At 37.9% G+C, this 20247-nt stretch overlaps 1 protein-coding gene across 3 annotated transcripts in view; it reads left to right on the top strand.

Moving 5' to 3' along the window:
* MIER1 (MIER1 transcriptional regulator) overlaps positions 1–8164 on the top strand; it is a 54115-nt gene extending 45951 nt beyond the window's left edge. For all 3 annotated transcript variants that reach the window (XM_082833875.1, XM_082833873.1, XM_082833874.1), the window contains 2 exons: positions 4232–4371; positions 7123–8164. In XM_082833875.1, coding sequence (XP_082690001.1) covers positions 4232–4371; positions 7123–7451 — 469 coding nt within the window. In that variant the 3' untranslated portion in view covers positions 7452–8164. The remainder of the gene's footprint in view (positions 1–4231; positions 4372–7122) is intronic.
* Positions 8165–20247: the final 12083 nt, after the last annotated feature.

Raw genomic sequence — 20247 nt, 5'->3', positions numbered from 1 at the left:
GTAAACTACAGTTCATCTTGAGACAGCAAATTTATCAAAGCGAATGTTAAGAGTGTATGTTTTCAGTAGTATTCCTGAGAGGAAATGGATCAGAACAGCTGTGAAGGCATGTTTTTGTTAAATTCTATTCCATTCAGTATAAGCGCATACAGTTTTGATCTAATAACACTGAGAGAGAGCAGTAAGAATAAGAGAGACTATCTTTTCTAAAACTTATAGGGCCATATGCCTAATAGAGGCCCTTTAAAGAGGAAGGGAAATTAATATTTTTCCTTTCCCAATCTATTTTTGATTCTGGGAACCAAAATCAGATTTGGATATAGATGATATCAAAGGGAAAAGACGTAGGGTTATAATAAGTTAGGTAAAATTGCATTTTCTTTTATTACAAAGTTTTTTATAGAGAGGTGCACATGTGCATGATGACTTCCCTTTCCCTAAATATTCTGAAACCTTTTCCTTTAACAAATAATATTTAATAAGTAATGTACCTTTAGCTAACTCCCAGTGATAGAGGGAGTATAGTTTATTATATCCTGTTTTTAAGCAAAATGCCTATATGTCTGATCCATTCCCCACGCACCAAATTCTCTTAGCTTCATTCAGTCTAGCTGTGGAATGAAACACTGTTCCCACTCCCACTAGCAATTTGTTACTTAAGTATATAGTACATAGAGTATTGAACCCTTCATTTCACGTGAGTTGCTCTAAAATGCTGATGAATTTGTTGTGGTGGAATTGACTTTACCATATACAAATTAACTTTGCCAATACCTTGAGTATTCCCTAATGTTTATGGAATAAAAATAATGCAAAGTTGTGACTTCATTTGGTCACCATGCACCACTGAAGTTCTTAAGCCTGGCCAAATAACTGCCTTTGGAAGATATGCTTATAGGCATATTTGCTTGTGCTTTTCAAACTCCTAGGCTGCACTATTTCTTGGTCATGTTCATTTACAGGTGTCTCTGCTGGTCACTTCCTTGGAGGATCAAACACTCTAAAATCCAAAGCAGAATTATCTAAAAGGGAATAAATGGGTATGATTGCCCCTGGAAGTCATGAGACATTGGACTCTGTGCCTCATTCTCCCTTGTTCAAATCTCATAATGAGTAGAATTTTATATATAACAGTATTCCAAATTTTATATAATTGCTTACTGTTATCAATTTATAGTTAAATTTGTATTTATTGGTAGTGTTGAGGCACAGTGATGTAGAACTAGAAACAGCTATCTAGTCTTCAGAGTATATCTTAAAATAGTCAGTTTTCAAGCTATTCTATAGGGAAAAGCAATAGTAACATCTTTCATTTTTTTCACCCATTTCAGAAATAATGTTCACACATGAACTACAGGCAATCTGTCGTCACCAGCAGTAAGAACATAAGAATTGCCATGCTGGGTCAGACCCATGGTTCATCCAGTTTTCTCTTTCAGAAAGCATCACCAAGGGAAGTGTTGTGGGCTGGCTTAGTTGGTCCTCTGTGATGTCAAGCTCAACAGGTTAGGTAGGGATGTGCTGCCAAACATTTTAGTTTTTCTAATAATCTCTCCGTAGCTTCTGAAAACTTTTTGAAGATATTTATATTTGTAACCTTGATTCTCCTTAAGGTTTAAGTATTCTGTAGGTGGAGTAGTCTCAGTTAAAAGTAATCCCATATCTTCTCTTTTCTCAGGCTTTAAGAGTTAACAGCATGTTCCCTGGTGTTATGGTAGGAAGTGAAGAAATGCTTTTCCCCCTAGACAAGAATACTGTGTTTTTGTAGGCTTCAGTTATATCCCCTCCGGGGTCTTTTATAAAGTTTTTTGTTTTTTTAACTGAAAACTATAATTCTTTTACTCCTGTTTGTCCCTTTTAGCTGTGTTAAATCTCCTATAAGAAGCCACGACCAGACTGTATATTCCAGATTGGGAGAAATTGTGGTTTTCTGTAGGCATGAAGATATTTTTCTAGTTTGCTTCCAGGACCTTCTCTTTCTGTTAATAGTTGCACTTTAAGTGACCGCACAAAACATTAAGTTAATGCCTTTAGACAAAAATTGGACTGAATTTTAAAATTTTCCTCCTTAGTCAGAATCAATAGTTAAGAGCAGATTATCCTGAAAGTTATTTGCTCATTTTTCTGTTACATTGTTACCTTCCATTTGTTCACCAGAATGAAGCACATTGCCACTTTTCTGCCTATAAATGGCCTTTGAAAGATCCTACTGTGGATTCTGTCAGTTCACTACCTGCCTGGAAGAATTGGTAGCCATATACAAATTGAAGATTTTGCTGTAACAGCCTTGCAAATAATTTTTTTCAAAGTAAAAATTAACTCAGCATAACTCGAACTATTTGAATGCTACTCCAGCCTCCTGTACGGTCTACCTGACTCTTCCTTTCTTAAGCATTCTGGATGCCATTAACCTTTAAGAAATAATAGTAATAAGTCTTTCACAATATCATTGTTATATTCAGAAATTTAAAATAATTTTGATATCTAGTCATTTCTAGCTTCCTTTGCGTGGCTTTTAACATCCTCCATTACCCATTCCCACTATGCCATATTTATTTCCAACAATTCTTCCTCATGCATCATCTGTTTCTGTTAGCTTTAGCTTCTGAAGTCCCTTTGGCATTGCATTCATCATGCTCATTCTGTTTCTGTGTGATTGTTCTGTAATGGTGAATGACATAAAGCCAAAGAGATCTTAAAAGACCATGAAATTTCATTCCCTCCATTTATAGATAAGGAAAATAAGGCCTAGAATGTTAAATTGATTAGTTCGTGGTCATATATGTTTCTTTGATATGTGTTAGTTTGTACTCTTAACCTGTTGGAAGCTTCTTGAGGTCAGATTCTACATCCCTATATTATAAACTACACATTTATAATGTATGTCCCTGTATATAAACGACAACGTGATCACGTAGTTTGAGATTAAAACTATAGTTACTAGTCTGTTCTAGACTGTTACCACAGACTTTCAGTAAAGTCCCAAAAGCCCTTCCGTGGTTTCCTTCTTGTCCACATTCTTTCTTAACGCCGCTCACAAAATTCTAAAAGATAGGATTTGCCTTACTATTTGTTATACTTATTCTGAGGGAATTTAAAAATAAATAAGGTATTTTGGTTTTTATTGCACTTCTCTGCACCGTGCACAACTTAGGCACTGGTGGTGCAGTGATAAAGCAGACTAAACTCCCTGCTTTCAGGGAACTATTCCAGCACAGGTGATGGCAGACTTTTTCTGTAAAGAGCTAGAGAGTAAATGTTTTAGGCTTTTGCAGGCGTTAAGTTCTCTTGCAACTACTTAGCTCTGCTATTGTGAAAAGCAGCCATAGACAGTGTGTAAGTGAATGGATGTGGCTGTGTTGCAGTAAAATACTGTCCACAAAAATAGGTGGCCAGCCCACAGGCCATAGTTTGCTGACCTTTATTCTAGTGACTTAATAGCACTTCATAGTTCATAAAACACTTCGCTACACATATCTTATACAACAGCCCTGTGTGGTAGATAGGTCATGTATGGTTACATGCATTTTATAGGTAAAGACACTAGACCTGAGAGAGAGAAGTATTTCGTTCAGATCTTCTAACCTCAACCCAATGTCACTTAACCACAAATGTCTTCCCATGCCATACAGTTAGGAATGACTTAGGGAAGGAAGTAACTTCACCTCTAACAATATATGGGCAGATACAGCTGGCAGATAAGCCCAGGAACTTAGTGAGCTTACTATAGCTTAGCTCTAGCAGAAAGGTAATATAGAAGGTAACAGGAAGGTAATTCATTATTAGGTCCTAATTTGTCTTTCAGGTATTGCCGTAGCCATCCAGTAGTCTTTATGAGCTTTACAGTTCCAACCTGTGTCTGTTTAGCCATTCTTCTGTACTCCTCCTGATTGACATCATCCCTGCCTCTTCATTTACAGATTTTCTGATTTTAGTTGGGCCCCTCTGATCACTTGCCTACAGTTTTTAAAGTTTTAAAACTTCCTATAGGTCTCTAAAATTTGCTAGTGTAGAGGACTTACATATTTTTCCTACAAACATGTAACCAAAAGGAGCTTTTCCATTTAAATGTTCAGATACTGGTGTCATAGATGAGGCACTGGAATAAATGTAAGTGAAAATTAGGATATATTTGCTAATAAAGCCTTCTAAATTTAACTTAAGTCATTTTAATTTTCAGCTGTTTTTAATATAAGAAAATAATTGTTTTATTATTCTACTCAATTTTAAGGGATTACATGGATCGTCTTCTAGATGAAAGTGAAAGTGCTGCTTCTAGTCGAGCACCATCCCCTCCCCCAACTGCCTCAAACAGTAGTAACAGCCAGTCTGAGAAAGAAGATGGCACTATAAGCAATAGTAATCAAAATGGTAAGCAACCAAAGAACACTTAGATTTCTTCATAGTGACGGGCACTTTTCTTTCAGTAGCTTGGAAAATTCAGTTTTGGTGTCTCTTAAACTTCCAAAGCAGAACTGAAGTCATAATTGTAAATACCAGATGAAACATAGTATCAGCATACATATATACTAACACACAGAATATGTACAAGTCAGTTGGAAAGAATTCCCATTGATATCACTAAAAAGTATATATAATAAAGTATACTATCAAATTTCTTTTAAGAAATTAAGAAAATAGCATCTGTTTTCTTATCAGGTTGGAATGTTTAGATGTAAGTATTCTTGTTAAGTCTTAGACCGAAACTCCAGCCATTTCACATCAGAAATACACAGATATTTATGAAATACTTTCAGAGCTTATAACACTTTATTAGGAAACTGATTTAAGCATATAAACGAAAAGAAGCAGATAACAAGGGCACTCTTTAAAATATTTTCCTCCTTGATAACATAATAACCTTGAAGGACGAGTAAAGATAAAGCAGGTGTCAGCCTGTGCATTAATATTGTACAGAAACATTCATTTTTATGTCCATGAAAAAGAGAAGCAAAAAGCATACTAATATGTTTGAGATTCAGATAGTGTTCTTGTTTAAAATATACAGTGGACCAAGGATCACTGAGCTGATCAGTAACACCTAGTCAGAGAATTATCTTGATTTCTACTTTAATTAAAATAGTCTTAAGTAAGACCATTGCTAAGCAGAAAGTAATAAATCCTCCAGTCCTTTTTAGGAGGAAACTGGTGAATTAGAGACAAGCTCTGCCCACCTGCATTCTGATGTAACAGCTTTAGGGGAGGGCCAGTGGAGAGCTAACCTCCCCCTGACAGAAACTAGAAGAGGAATACTGTGAAGAATTTGAACTTTGTTCTGATCTTTGCTCTCACACTGGCATTTAATATTACTGTGGTGAATATACTTTCTTCATTTAATGACTCCTCTCTATTCCCTCACTACTTCCCCTCTAAGAACAAGCCAAACAAATATTAGGGCCCAGCTGTTTCCTGATTCAAGAAGGTTCATTGACATGATTTCTAATGCCAATCATATCCATCCTGAAGTTGAATAAGAAGCTGAGACTGACTTTGGGACTAGGGGTGGAAACTCAGGGAGGCAGACGGTTGGTAGTACAGTCAGCCCTCTGTATCGATGGGCTCTGCATCTGCAGATTCAACTAACTGCATAGCAAAAATATTTGAAGAAAGAAAAAATTCCAGAAAATTCCACAAAGCAAAACTTGAATTTGCTCTGTGCTGACAGCTATTTACATAGCATTTACACTTTATTAGGTATTATAAGAAATCTAGAGATGATTGAAAGTACATGGGTCATATGAATTTTTCGTGCTGTCTTATTTATATAAGGGATGAGCATCTATGGGTTTTGGTATCCGAGGGGGTCCTGGAACCAATCCCCTACAGATGCCAGGGACTACTGTATTTCTGTCTTTTCTTATTTGCTGATAACACCAAATAAATTGTTTCCCTTTCTTTTCCTTCTTTGTTTTTTAACCATTTGATGATAACATGCAGTTAGCCAAGGAAGAGTGTTCATAAGTTACTTATAAATTACTCAGCCCAGAAGCCATTCACATCAGGTACAATTAAGATTTCCAGGTTTTTCAGGGAAAGGAAGGAACTTTGCAACCCAACTGTCTTTTTTTGTAAGGGGCTTTAATTCATGTCTTGAAATCTACTAGTGCTTTTTGACCTAATGAGAGTGTCACCAAGCTTCTTGTGCTTACTATGACAAAATCACTCCTCCACTGTCATATGGCGCATAATCGCATAAGCATACATGACTTGAGTGCACCTTTGAGCTGGGGAAATAGTATATTTTATTGGACCAAAATGTGTATTTGAGGCTCTCGTTCTTTATAGTGAATATTTTTCAGAAAATTAAATTTAAATTATCTCCAGTGGCACATTCTATATTTTACATTAAGTATTGGCAAAATTTCTCCATTTTGCAGTCAACTCTAACATGACCTTTTGTCACTTCATTAGAGTAATTATACTCTTTCTTTTCTCAATCTGTTATGAAGGAATTTGTGTTTACTTTTAGCATTTTCAAGTGTACGCTTGGACAGTGCAAGAATTAATTTAACATTATGACAGAATATTTAAATCTGTTTAGGTAAATATAGCATATGATCTTTACCCTTAAAGCATAATACCTGTAGATTTACATTAAGAATGAAAACGTCGTGTCATCCTGCTTTTTATATACGGCAGTAGAAAACTCAAACTTCTAAAGAAAGAATATAATTTTTTCATGGTTTTAGAAAGTTTTGGCCTTTTTGCTAAATCTGAATAATTCATGCATATCTTTGCTTTAACTCAGCTTATTTAGACTGCTGGATCCATTGCTTATTTGTTGCTACGTATAATACCAGCATGTTATTAATATATGCCAAATTCTGTTCTTAATTCTTTACATTTATTAACTTATTTAATCTTCACAGCAATCCTATAAATTTGTTGTTATCCTCATTGTATATGTGATGAAACTGAGGTACGAGAGTGTAAATAACATGCCTAAGGTCACACAGCTACTAAAGTAAATAAAGCCAGAATTCAAACCATATGTATACACAGATTTGATACCTCACTTGCTCAATAAAAAGTTATTTTACAGCTGTTTATAGCTGTGTTATAATAGTTTACAGATTTAGCTTTTTAATATTAGCAGTTTCATTCATGTTTCTTCCAACTTAGGGGTGTCATCTAACGGACCAGGTGAAACATTAAACAAAGAAGAAGTGAAAGTTGAAGGGTTACACGTTAATGGACCAACAGGTGGAAGTAAGAAACCACTTCACACAGATATGGATACTAATGGTTATGAAACAGATAACCTTACCACTGACCCAAAAATTGCCCATACGACTGCAAGAAATGAAAGTGATTTTGATGAAAAAAGTGAGAGACCTGCCAAAAGGCGAAGGGTGAACAGCAATGGAAAAGAAAGTCCGGGTTCTTCTGAATTTTTCCAAGATGCAGTCTCACATGGAAAATTTGAAGAACTTGAAAACACAGACGACTAAATTTTAGACTTATTTTACTTTCTTTGGAGTAAATTCTGGTGTGACTAAAGTTTTCAGGGTTGATGGGTGACCTTAAAAAGTTGACTTCCTTGAAGCAGTTGGTTAAAATTTGAAAATTTGAATTGTCCTAACTTTAGTAAATAAGATTTCATAATTCTGCCTTTTGCAGACTTTTTACTTTAAAATTGTGAAGGCCCTTTTAAGGATATAAAACAAATAGTTTAGTAAATTTGAAAGATATATCTGTACCTTCTCATTTGATGTATTAATCCTAAAATTTCACTACAAGGTACTTTTTGCTTAGTTTGATGGCAGAGAAGAAAAAAACAAGTTCAAATTTCTGATTAACACCAATTTTTCTGAGTTTCTTGAAATGTCTTTTATGACATTTTTCTTCTCCATACAAATTGAGTTATCATTATTAAGGAAACCCTTATGAATCCTGAAAGTTATGCTAGCATGATTTTTTTATATATAGAAGTTTAAAAATAAACCAAGTCAGGTTTGTATATGTAAAATTGTTGACATCAATGATGTCTTTCCATATTCTTATCTGGGCTTAAGAAATACATTCTGTATTTTTCCAGATTCTTTGTAGCCTTTGGAAGATTTTTACAGTACATATGTCTTGACTGAGCTGTCCTTTCTTAATACAAAAGCTTGTATAATTTTCTTAACTTGTACAGTTGGTAAACTTTTATGAGAGGAATTGATATTCTGAGTCTGTCAGCTTTCATTTTATTTTGCTAAGGTTTTTCTAATGAATTTTTAAGTGTTTGTGTAGTAACTAAGTCATGTTTCTTATATCCAGGTGGTAAAAGCATTCATAAAGGATTGTGAACATTTGTTTTTTTCAAGTTTCTACTTAAGGACAAATAGTTTGAGAACTCTGAAATTAAGCATGATACTTAGATCACATAGTTTGTTTTGCATTTGCTATAATTTTCAAAATTATTTTTGAATCAAGACAAAAGTTTAATGTTGGCTTAAGTGCTTAAATGTATCATGCTGACCAGAATCCTGTTCAGTTATTTTTATATGCATTACAAAATTTCCCATTTTTGCATTAAATAAACAGGGGAAAAGGTCAAGTGATACTTAGATGTTGGCACACACAAGGAGTTGGCAGGCAACAGTACTGATTTTATGAGGAAAAAGTGATAAAGTTAGAAGTTTTTAGACTTCCAGTTAACAATCCAGCTTTTCAGATTTGATTGATAGTGTATTTCCAAAATGAAAATAAGGTATTCAGTAACCACTGCTCTGTGTGATTACAAATAGGATCATCCATTTGCATAGCCTTACAATAGTGCCATTTTATTTTTAGTGCAAAATTCTTGTTTAAAAAATGTAGTTTTATACAGCTGATAGACCAACCTATATCCAAACTTTTATAAAAGATTATTAACTATTCTTGTTTTATCACACAGGCATACCCCAAATGCTTCTACTGATTCATTTTCAGCCATCAAAGAGCCAATGCCTTTTTAAAATAAATCTTCTGCAGTCTTGTTTTTAATGGCTCAACTGTCTAATGCAATTGAGTAGTAGAGGTTTGCACTGAGAAATTGGTTTAGGCCTTATCCCCCATGAAGTATTACTATTAACCTATGTTCAGACTGCTTCCCTCCACCAATGTGAACAACTTTTTCTCCCCAAACAGTGTTAAAAGCCACTTTACAACACTTGACTTCATATGATGTAGATTCATTGTTGTTACATACACATCCAACTAAATCAAAGTTTTGGGTGGAAGTGTTGAGAAGCGTGAACAACTTCTTGTTTTTGTTTTACCTAGAACATTAATTTTTCCAGAATGGCAGCTTTTGCAGATGGTCACTATCCATTTTCTAAATCAGATTTTATTATACGAATCCAAAGTGTCCTAGCTCTTTGTCAAAGGTGGTCTATAGAAATAGTGATGGTGAACTTTAAGTTGTTGCAATATTAGAGTTGCCATTTTCACCTTTTTTTTGAAAGATGCATTTTGTTTGCAGGCTTGTGAAGTTCTTGCAGACTAACATTACAGGAACATTTTAAATTCTCAGGCATGTTTGCAAATACGGCACATGTTGTATACATGTTAGGAAATTTTACTTTTCTTGATCTTTTTAAAGTATGCCTAATGAAAGACATTCCACTATTATAATACATAATGCTCAGCTTTTCATAGAGAAATATTTAATTGTATTTTATGTTTATACAGGTATTTCACACAGTACTTTGTTCTTCATAATGCAGCCACTATAACTTGATGTCATTGCACTACTTTAAAAATTTTTAGTAATACCATGAATTTAATTTGCTTAAGATTTAGTACATTTCATAACTCTTGAACTCTTGACAAATTGCATTGGGAAAAGAAGGCTTCGTTAATAGTTACTTAGTCTCCCTCACCCCATACCTACCCCCAGCAAAGCACTATCTATCTATCTTCATTTGGAATGGTTTTCTGTTTTATGATGATGTGCTTTCAAGAGTTCAAAATTTGTAACTCAGTTCAACACAAATCTGTTGAGCTTTCAAATGTATTTGAAGTAATATTCAAATAGGCATTTAAAATTATGAATTAGATGTTTTAAAATTTATGCATAGTAATTTTGCACTATTAGGAAATTCCCTTCCCCTATTGCCTGTCTGCCATTCTGAATATGCTTATTAAAATATTTTTTTAAACATATTTGCCTATATAATGCTTTGTGAATGATTTTTATTAGATTGAGTAGGTTTTAATTATAGATTTTAAGTTTGTATAATGCACACTGTTTACAATGCAAATATATACAACTTCTGTTCCTTCTGCTCCTAGACGAAGTGCGTGAACTAGTGTTTTGGTGGCTCCTGATCCCTTTGACCTCATGGGTGAATGATATATTTTTGTCTTTTTTTTTTTTCCTCCAGAGAGATCCTTTGGTCTGTGGACCTCTATTCACCTGTTTCTCTTCCTCTGAACTATTTAATTAAAAACATTTTGTTTCCTTCTTTTGCAGTGCAGTGTATATGGCACATGTGAATTTGCAAAAAAACTTTTGTCACAGTATTTGATTTACTCTCAATGGAAAATTAAGAGTGGGCACTTTGAAAATTGGGGCTGATGAATTTTCATAGGCAAGATGTGTGCTGATGATGCTAGGGGGTGTGTAACCAGCTCTATATCTCTACTAAATACCAAATCAGAAATAATACAGGTTTTCCTAACTATAATCCATATTCATGAAAAGTGCTAATGTGGAAAACCATATAAATCTCTCTCCCTACAAATGACCTTCCTTTATCACATAAGTCTACTGATTATAAACTTTTTATCATAAAATCGACTCTGCTCTTTAATAATCAAGTTTATCCTTTACAGAATCTTAAGGGTCATACCCCCCCCCCCGCAGTTATGGACTGATTTTATGTATTTAAATATCTGCATTAATCTCTGTCTTCTAATACCAATTTTCTATAACCTTATTTCTTATTTACCCTTAGTATTGTGCTGGCATCTTTGACATCTGTATGTGTGTGTTTTTCCTTTTCCGAACATGATTGTTTTTTATCTTAATTTGTTTTTATACTAGCTTCTGTGACTTATTTAGGATACATAATACACAGTTGACCCTTGAACTAAATAGGTTTGAACTTAATGGGTCCATTTATATGCAGATTTCTTTCAGTAGTAAATACTACAGCACTACATGATCCATGGTTGGTTGAATCCGTGGACGTGGGACACTGGACGAGAGAGGAATTGTATACAGAGGGCAGACTGTAAATTATACGCGGATTTTCAACTGCATAGAGAGCGCCCCAGCCCCTGCGTTGTCCACAGGTCAACTGTACTTAAAATGTCATTTTGCTTGTTCTAAGAAGTAAACTCGAATGTACTTCTAAAGTCTACTTATTCTGTGAAGAACACTGAGGAACTGCCATATAAACTGGACTTGAATTCTAATTCTCCTTTGTCCAAATTGATGATAAAGTTTTCTTTACATTTAAAGTCAGTGGTGACAAGTTTTCATCATGTTTCCATATAGAGTATTCAACAGATATTTGGGCCTGTACTTATGCAAGCTACTATGCTTGGCTTATGGCTTCAGAGGTGTGGCATGTCCTCTTCAAGAAGGCATTAGGTAAGTGCAACAGTAGAACTGCATGCTGAGTACAAGGAGGGCACAAGGAGAGGAAGAGTAGGCACCATCTCAGGGAAATGAATTAATGACTCCATGCCCTATAATTCTAGCTAAGTAAGATTTTCCTCTAACTTAATATATTTGTTAGAAATTAAGCGACATAAAATAAATGTACGAGTCCCGTAAGAAAGCATTTATTTTTACCATTTCCTGCAGGGCGGATTACAACAGCTGTGGGTTATGCAGGACTCACCCCTTTTGTCATTCACTGTCCAGGGAGCACTACTGTAAGGTGGGGAGGCTCCTGATTTCCTAAAGAAAGAGGAGGGGTGAGGCCTAATCTAAATTTGGCCTGATTATACAATTTCACTTTTTGCTATTATCATCATTAACATGAATGGTTGACTGAATGTAGAGCTGGTTAAATGTGTCTTTCTGCACACCAATTAGAACATGTTTGCCAAGTGAGTTCAGGTAGGTTCTAAAATAAATGGTTTTGCTCTTTCTCTCCAAAAGACAGTGGACTTTGAACTAATGTGAGGAATATCCACTTAAGCTTTGTTTTTTGTTTTTTGTTTTTTTTTTGCGGTACGCGGGCCTCTCACTGTTGTGGCCTCTCCCGTTGCGGAGCACAGGCTCCCGACGCGCAGGCTCAGCGACCATGGCTCACGGGCCCAGCCACTCCGCGGCATGTGGGATCTTCCCGGACCGGGGCACAAACCTGTGTCCCCTGCATCGGCAGGCGGACTCTCAACCACTGCGCCACCAGGGAAGCCCCCCACTTAAGCTTTTTAAGCAGAAAAAGATCTGGACCCTGAGTTAGTGTGGTTTCTTTCAGAACTGAATGAAATGAAGCAGAGAATGGCATCAGAGCCATTTTAAATTCCTGAGCCACTTTAAACTCCCGACCAGAAAACCTGGGTTGAGGGAAAGAACTCGCCCTCAGTCTACCCTTGTCACCAGTTGTGCTTTAGCTGAGTGAACAAGAGAAACCAGCTCTGGCTGTGGTGCCAGTCGTTCTGAGTCTGAATACTCCATTAATCCCCTCTGAACACATATTTGTAGAGGGTGGAAAGTTGTTTGGATGGCTGGTGGTTCTGAGCTTCCAAACAGCCTGAATTCCCGGCTCCGTGAACTGCCTTGCCATGTGGACTTCTTACTGCATTGCTCTCTGCATCTGCCTCCAGTGTTCAGCAGACAAGCGGTTGCATTTCAGAAACATACTATAAACACAACTGGGCTGTGTCTACAAATCTCCTAAGTGACTAATGCTAATCTTCGGCCAAAAAGGATGAAACAGCTCATTTAGCTCTCTCCTCTGCCACAATCTGTGTCAAACCTTTAAGTGAAAAGAGCAGGATGACCCCAGTTTTGTTAAAGGGATATATTTCATGCATATGTATGGTTAGGAAAAACGAAGGCCATATGCCAAAAATGTTATTTCTAGGTGGATTTACACTGGCTCTTACTAAAGACTTAAGTCTTCTAGGTAGCACTAGTCACAGGGGCCATTTTGGTTTTGTAGGATTATCACCCCCTTGTGATCGTAAGCCTCATGAGAGGAAGGGCCATGTTTGTTTTCTGACTATACTCTCAGAAGATTGACCCACTCATTTCCTTATCTCTGATTATACCTCCATTTCAACCAAGGGATAGTCTAAAATACGCACAGTTGACCCTTAAACACAGATTTGAACTGTGTTGGGTCCTCTTATACGTGGGTATCTTTTTCCAATAAATATAGTACCTGTATTTCCATTTTACAGGGGGGAAGGTTAGTGTTTGATTGGAGATCACAATATGGGGAATCAAAAGAATTAGGGTTTGAGTCCTGATTCTATCCAAACTCTCAGCTTCCTGCCCTTGGGTGAGTCATTTACTAGTCCCTTTGTTTTGGAGGCAGAAATAGCAGTACTTGATTTTCGACTGCACAGGACTGAGGTAGGCACCCCTAACACTCCCACTATGCAAGGGTCAACTGTACTTTATTCAGAATCCTATTCAAACAGCCTTTTCTACACCATGCCACCTCTTTCCATCCCACTTATCCAAATTCAGCCATATTTCAAGATTTCCCCTCTTGATTTGGCCACTACTTTTGTCATACATATTGTGCTAAATAAACAGCTGAACTGCCCATCTGTAAAATAAGCATGACACCCACAGTGCTAGTATCACAGGGATTATAAAATCACACATGGGAAATTTTTTTTATCCCCAGAAAGTACTAGATAAAGACCTAGTAGTAGTACAGGTCTATAATCCCCTACCCAAAATCCCCACAGCCAGAAGTTTTCAGATTTTAGGGAGGTAATACATCTGTTCTATAAAAGATCCATGGCAGGGTATAGAACCTATGGTAAAAACACTTATGTCCACAATAAAATGTATTCATATTCATACAAATTTCAGGTCAAATACTGCTGCCAAATGAGTTTGCCAACAAACTCAAGAAAAAACTTGGTTTTCAGAGCAATGTGAATTTCAGAACTACAAGCTTGTAGTAGCCTTCAAATTTGGTAGCGGTCACTTGATTCCAATTTCCTTTACTTTGTTATGTAACTGGCAAAGAGGAAGGTAAACAGGAAGCCGAAAGTAAAATAGCAGGGTGTGCTTTGCTAGGTACGGCAGCCACAACAGAACCCTTTACACTGGTCCTTCCGCAGAGCCAAGAAGCAGCCTGTACATGAAGCAGCAAGTGGGTGAGAGGAACCTGCCAGAGCCCAGATGTAGCCCTTCTGGAACCTCCCACTCAGTCCTCTGATTTTATAGAAGGGAAAACCTAAGGCCCAAAATGGAGAAATCACTTGTCCAAAGTTCAACAGCCTTAGACTGAGCTTCTTAGACAAGATCAGATCCCTCTGTCTCTTTCTTTCACGACACTTAGTAGTTATATAAGTAGGTATGCGTGGCTAGGGCCATGGGCTCAACCCTTGGCCAATCAGTCCCTATGGCCAGGGAAGTGAATACTATTAGCCATCCTTTAGCCAACTCATAAGGTGGGAGCTGCTTTTGGATTCATTTGGCTAGGACAGTTGGGGAAGAGCCATTCCCTCAAAAGGAGCATGTGCCGATCACAGACGAAGGGTCATCAGGCAGCTAAAACAAGCCTATTGCAAATAATACATGTACCATTATTGAGTGATTGCCATTACATGCACTGGGCTAAACACTCATAAACCAATCTCAAAACGATATTTCCCCCAACTTACAAATGGGGAAACTAAGCCACCTTGAGAAGTTGAAAGACTTAACCTTTCCAATCATTTGGATTTTGTTCACTTTGTATTTTTCCAGGTTGGATCTTTGCGTTCAGGGAAGATGTGTGTTCTGGGGTAAAAAGCAGATGTTGCTTGCAAACAACATTTTCTCCTAGCCTGTTTCCCACAAGTCAGTTTTGGAAAGGAGAAAGTCTGCAAATTGAAAAGATGGTCAGTAGGCTCTGGGAAAAGCTGGAATGCAAATCTCGTTGAGTAAGACATCAAAGGAATGGCTGCATGGGGTGTAGGACAGGCTGCACTCGAATCAAAAGTGCACTTTGCACTTCCAGGAGTAAAAAATATCACTGTGCCGAAGTCTGGAATCTGTGGTGCCACCTGCCTTCAAAGGACACCTTAGAGTTAGTCATTAAGATGAGTTCAGCAGTGACCATGAGGGACTGAAGACAAGAATGTCCCCCTTCTATATTCTAGGCACCAGGTGACTCTCCCTTCAATCTTGTCTAACCTTAGAGGACTGAGATTGAGTATCCTGCCAAGTGGCAAGATGGGGACTCATGTAATTTGATTTAAAAGAATAATTTGACATTTCCTCCACATGCAGACATTACACTGTACTGCAGCTCCAAGAACTCAGAGCAAAAGGTAGGCCTTACAGGAAGGCAAATTTATATTCTGTACAGCAAAGAATTTCTCACAATTACCACTGTCCAACAATGGGACCTCCTGTGCCTGTTTCCTCACCTCTAAAATAAAGTTAATAATGGGACTTATATTAAAGGACAGTTTAGAGGATTCGAATGTACTTATATGTAAGGTGCCAAGAAGAAATGCCTCCCTAGCATGTAGCAAATGCTCAGTAAACTTATTTTTACTGTGGGTAGTGGATGTACTCTGTTCCATGGCTACACTTCAAATTTACCTTTTTGGAAAACACTTGGAAACCTAAGATAAATACTTAACAGTTATGTTCATGTTTGGTCTCCTGAAGACATTAGATTTCAGCCAAAAAAAAAAAAAATTCACCACAGTTTTACTTACTTATAAACAAAAAATAGAAACAGATCTCATCATCACCTATTAATCCTACCTCCTAAAATAACTCAAATCCTGTTTCTCTGCCGTGCTTTCACAACCGCGTTAGGACCCCATCATTTCTCAGCAGGACTGTGCATCCTTCTCTAGCTGATGTACTTACCTGTACAGTCCCACCCTTCTTTGACCACCACCTGACAGTAAGCTGCACAGCAACCTCAGCGATCTTGTTATTGTGCAAATCTGATCTATAGCAGTTCCTTGATTTAGGCACACTGGTAGCCAGTGGGCCAAACCTGGCTGGCAGATTTGTTTTAATTCGAATGCCTTTAAGCAGGTAGGTACCACAAGCCCTACCACTCACTGTCCTATGTACTGATTGCATTCTTTCAGATTCACACTTCTTTCCTGCCTGGGCCCTGTAAGATTTGAATTTGTCAGTCTACAGTATACAATCCAAATACTGCAGCTGGCATAATCTTTCTGAAATGAAGAAGAGGCTATGTTTCTGCCTTGCTGTGCTCAAAAAATGTAGCTATTAATTGGCTACTCTTCGTCTAGATGTATTCAATTCAGGAAATACTGTGTCCCTACAACGTTACCCAGCACTCTTCTACGTGCTGTGCCGGGGACACAAGAGCAAACAAAACAGACCAACATCTCTGCCTTCATTAAGCTTAAATCTGATGAGAGGAGATAAAGCATGGAAGGGGAAGGGAGTATGGTGGGGTACCATTTCAGATCCGCTGGCCAAGGAAGGCCCACAGAGATGGGGGCATGTGCTCTAAAGACTTGGGGGGAGGGGTGGAATGCATTCCAGACAGAAACAGATACAGTGGCCCTGGAATGCTGGAGGCCTGTCCCTCCAATAGCTTCTCAGTTGAATCCTAGTTGTCCCTCAAGAATCAGCTCAAAGGCAGTTTCTCCCAAGAAATTTTTCCTACCATTCCCAGGTAGAATGGCATTCTTCCTCCCAGAGATTCTTACATATAGCTCAGATAATTTCATGATTCTGTCATCATGTGTAGATATTGGCCTCAAAAATATCCACTGAAAAAAATAAGTTACCTGAAGGATAAGCAGACATGATGAGGGGCTCTGGTGAAACTCTCCTACTGCATTCTCCTAACGCAGGGATGTTATCTGGAATTCTTTGGAAAAAAGGTTTTGGAATCAAAGTCCAGATTTCAGTTTATCAGCTGAGGGACAAATCCCTCAGCCTTGTTTAAGCCACCATTTGTACATTGCCCCATGAAAACGCATGATAGAGGCCTAACTCTGTAACAGCATGTAGTAGGCATAAATAAGTAAATCATAGTGCTTTTCTCCTTCCTGGAAAGCAAATTGCTTTCCACCATAGATTCCCCCAGTGGTAGCTGTGGCCACAAGAGGGCACCATCAGCGTAACTGAAAAGCATGGCTGCTTTGCCTACTCAGGCTCCACCAGCCACCAGCTCCTGCCAGCTTTAAGTCCACTGTGTGTGAACTCTGAATGAAGAATGCCAACTGACAGGCATATGGTGGTGATGAGCTTGGTACCACCAAGTATATTACAAGCAGACGAGGAGAAACAAGTATCCAGTGCCGTGGGGAAGAGCAAAGGCTGATCAGGATAGGAATGTGGGTTCCACAACCACAGTGCACAGCTGTACCTCCCTCAGCTTCACCTGTAAAACAAGGTCGTGCCAGGCCTCTGCTACAGGCTGTGCGCTGGCTTCAGTGAGCTCAGTCTTGCTCGATGGATGGATGAACAAACAGATGTGATGAGAGCTTCAGGGAAGAAGTCCTGGGGACACGTGGTCACTGCTCACCTGCTGTGGATACACAAAGTCCCCAGCTCTGCGCTCTGCCCCTCTCGACAGTGCCTCTTCCGTGCTGCTCCCCAATAACCGAGGGCCCTGTGTGCGGAAGCCAAGCGAGACGATAAACCAGCAAGGGGCTGTGTGAAAGAGCATATATCTCACAAATTAGAAAGAAAAAAACTCTAAGATGATATTTAAAAGTTGATTAAAACACATGCCTTAAAGGACAGTCTCTTCAACAACTGGTGCCAGAAAAGCTGGATATTCACATGGAAAAAAAAAAAAAAGCTGGATCCTTACCTTGAACCATACACAAAAACTAACTAAAAACAGATCCAAGACTTAAAATTATAAAACTCTTAGAAGAAAACGTAGACAAAAGGCTTCATGACAATGGATTTGGCAATTATCTCTTGGATATGATACCAAAAGCATAGTCAACAAAAGTAAAAATAGACAGATTGCACTACGTCAAAATTTAAAACTACATCAAGAACACCAGTCAACAAGAATCAAAAGGCAACCTCCAGAATGGGAGAAAATATTTGTAGATAATATATTTGATAAGGGGTTAAAATTCAGAATATTTATGAAGAAATGCCTAAAATTCAAGAACAAAAAAATCCAATTGAAAAAAATGGACCTGAATAGACATTTCTCCAAAGAAAGTATATTAAGTGGCCAACGAATATATGAAAAAATGCTCATTAATCATTAGGAAAATACAAGTCACAGTAACATATCACCTCATACCCAGTAGGATGGCTACCATCAATAAAACAGAAAATAACAAGTGTTGAAATTGGAACTCTTGTGCACTACTGGTGGGAATGTAAAATAGCACAGCCACAATGGAAAACAGTATGGCAACTCCCCAAAAAATTAAAAATAGAATTACTATATGACCTAGCAACTCCAAAAAGAATCGAAAGCATATTCGCACACCCACTCCTATAGATTTTGTGTCCCATCCCCCTCCCCCAATTTATATGTTGAAACCCCAATCCTCAATAAGATGGTATTTGGAGATGGGGCCTTTGGGAGGTAATTAGGTCATGAAGGTGGAGACACTCAGGATTAGAGCCCTTATAAGAAAAATCTGGACAGCTTGCTTCCTCTCTGCTCTCCACCACGTGAGGATATGAGAAGATGGACATCTGCAAACCAGGAGGTGGGCTCTTACCAGACGCCAGATCTGCTGGCATTTTGACCTTGGACATCCCAGCCTCAGAACTGTGAGAAAAAAAAATGTCTGTTGTTTACCCAGTCTGTGGCAACTTGTTAGAGCAACCCAAAGTGACAGCTTGGCTTGTTTGGCAGTATTATTCAGAATAGCCACAAGGTGGAAGAAACCAAAGTGTCCGTCAGTGGATGAACGGATAAACAAAAGCTGGTATATACATACAATGGAAAATTATTCAGCCTCAAAAAAGAAATTCTGACACGTGCTACAACACGGATGAACCTCAAGGACATTAAGTGAAATAAGACAATCACAAAATGACAAATACTGTATGATTTCACTCATACGAGTTATCTAGAGTAGTCAAATTCAGAGAGACAGAAAGGAGAATGGTAGCTGCCAGGGACTAGGGGGAAGGGGAAAATGGGGAGCTCTTTAATGGTTATGGATTTCAGTTTTACAAGATGAAAAAGTTCTGGAGACTGATTGCACAACAATGTGAATATACATTATACGACTGAATTGTACACTTCAAAAGTATTAGGATAGTAAATTTTATGTTTTACCACTTTTTTTTTTAATGCCTTAATATACTTCTACCTCTGTTGAGTGTGCCAGTACCAAAAAATGCTTCCTGATGAGCATGTTTTATTTGGGGGTTATTTCCTAATAAAGCTACTCAGAGTCTTAAACACGATGAAGCAGATGAAATATTTTAAAAGCAGAGAGGTTATCAGCATTTTTTTCCTTTCGGCTTACCACAAGTACACCAAAGACACTGGATATTTAGTCATATGTGCTATTCATGCAAAGCATTGAATGGTTATAAAAGAAAAACTGCCCCTGGGTCTTCTTCTCAATGCTCTACTCACAATATTTCTGGTCACCAAATGTGTGTGTTTTTCCCTACCAAGCCAGTCGGCTACACAGGTTGTAACAGGAACTGTAATTCAGTTCCGACACTATGTACCTGGAGTTAGCATCAGATCCTGCAGGCTAAGGGCTCAGTCTCACAAGACTGTTCCCCAACCCATTTCCAACACAAATCACAAATCCAGATTGTTACCTGTGCTTCTGAACAAACAGCTATATATCACATCCTCTCCTCACATTGGATTAATTTGTTAAGAGTGGCTCACAGAACTCAGGAAAACAGTTTACTTACTAAACTACCAGTTTATTACAAAAGGATACAAATCAGGAACAGCAGATGGAAGAGATGCAGAGGGCAAGTACATGGAAAAGGGTGCCGAGATTCCATGCCCTCTCCAGAAGCATCATCATCCCAGCACTTATGCATGTTCGATAATCTGGAAGCTGTCCAGATCTCAAAGTTCATGGATTTTTATGTAGGCTTCATTATGTTGACATGATTGACTAAATCACTGGCCATTAGTGATTGATTTAACCTCCTGCCCCTCTCTCCTCCACTTGGAGGGGGCG

This window comes from Leucopleurus acutus (assembly GCF_964270905.1).
Source record: "Leucopleurus acutus genome assembly, chromosome: 2".
Taxonomy (NCBI): domain Eukaryota; kingdom Metazoa; phylum Chordata; class Mammalia; order Artiodactyla; family Delphinidae; genus Leucopleurus; species Leucopleurus acutus.
Note: the sequence above shows the minus strand (reverse complement) of the source record. Positions and strands in the feature narration are given on the sequence as shown.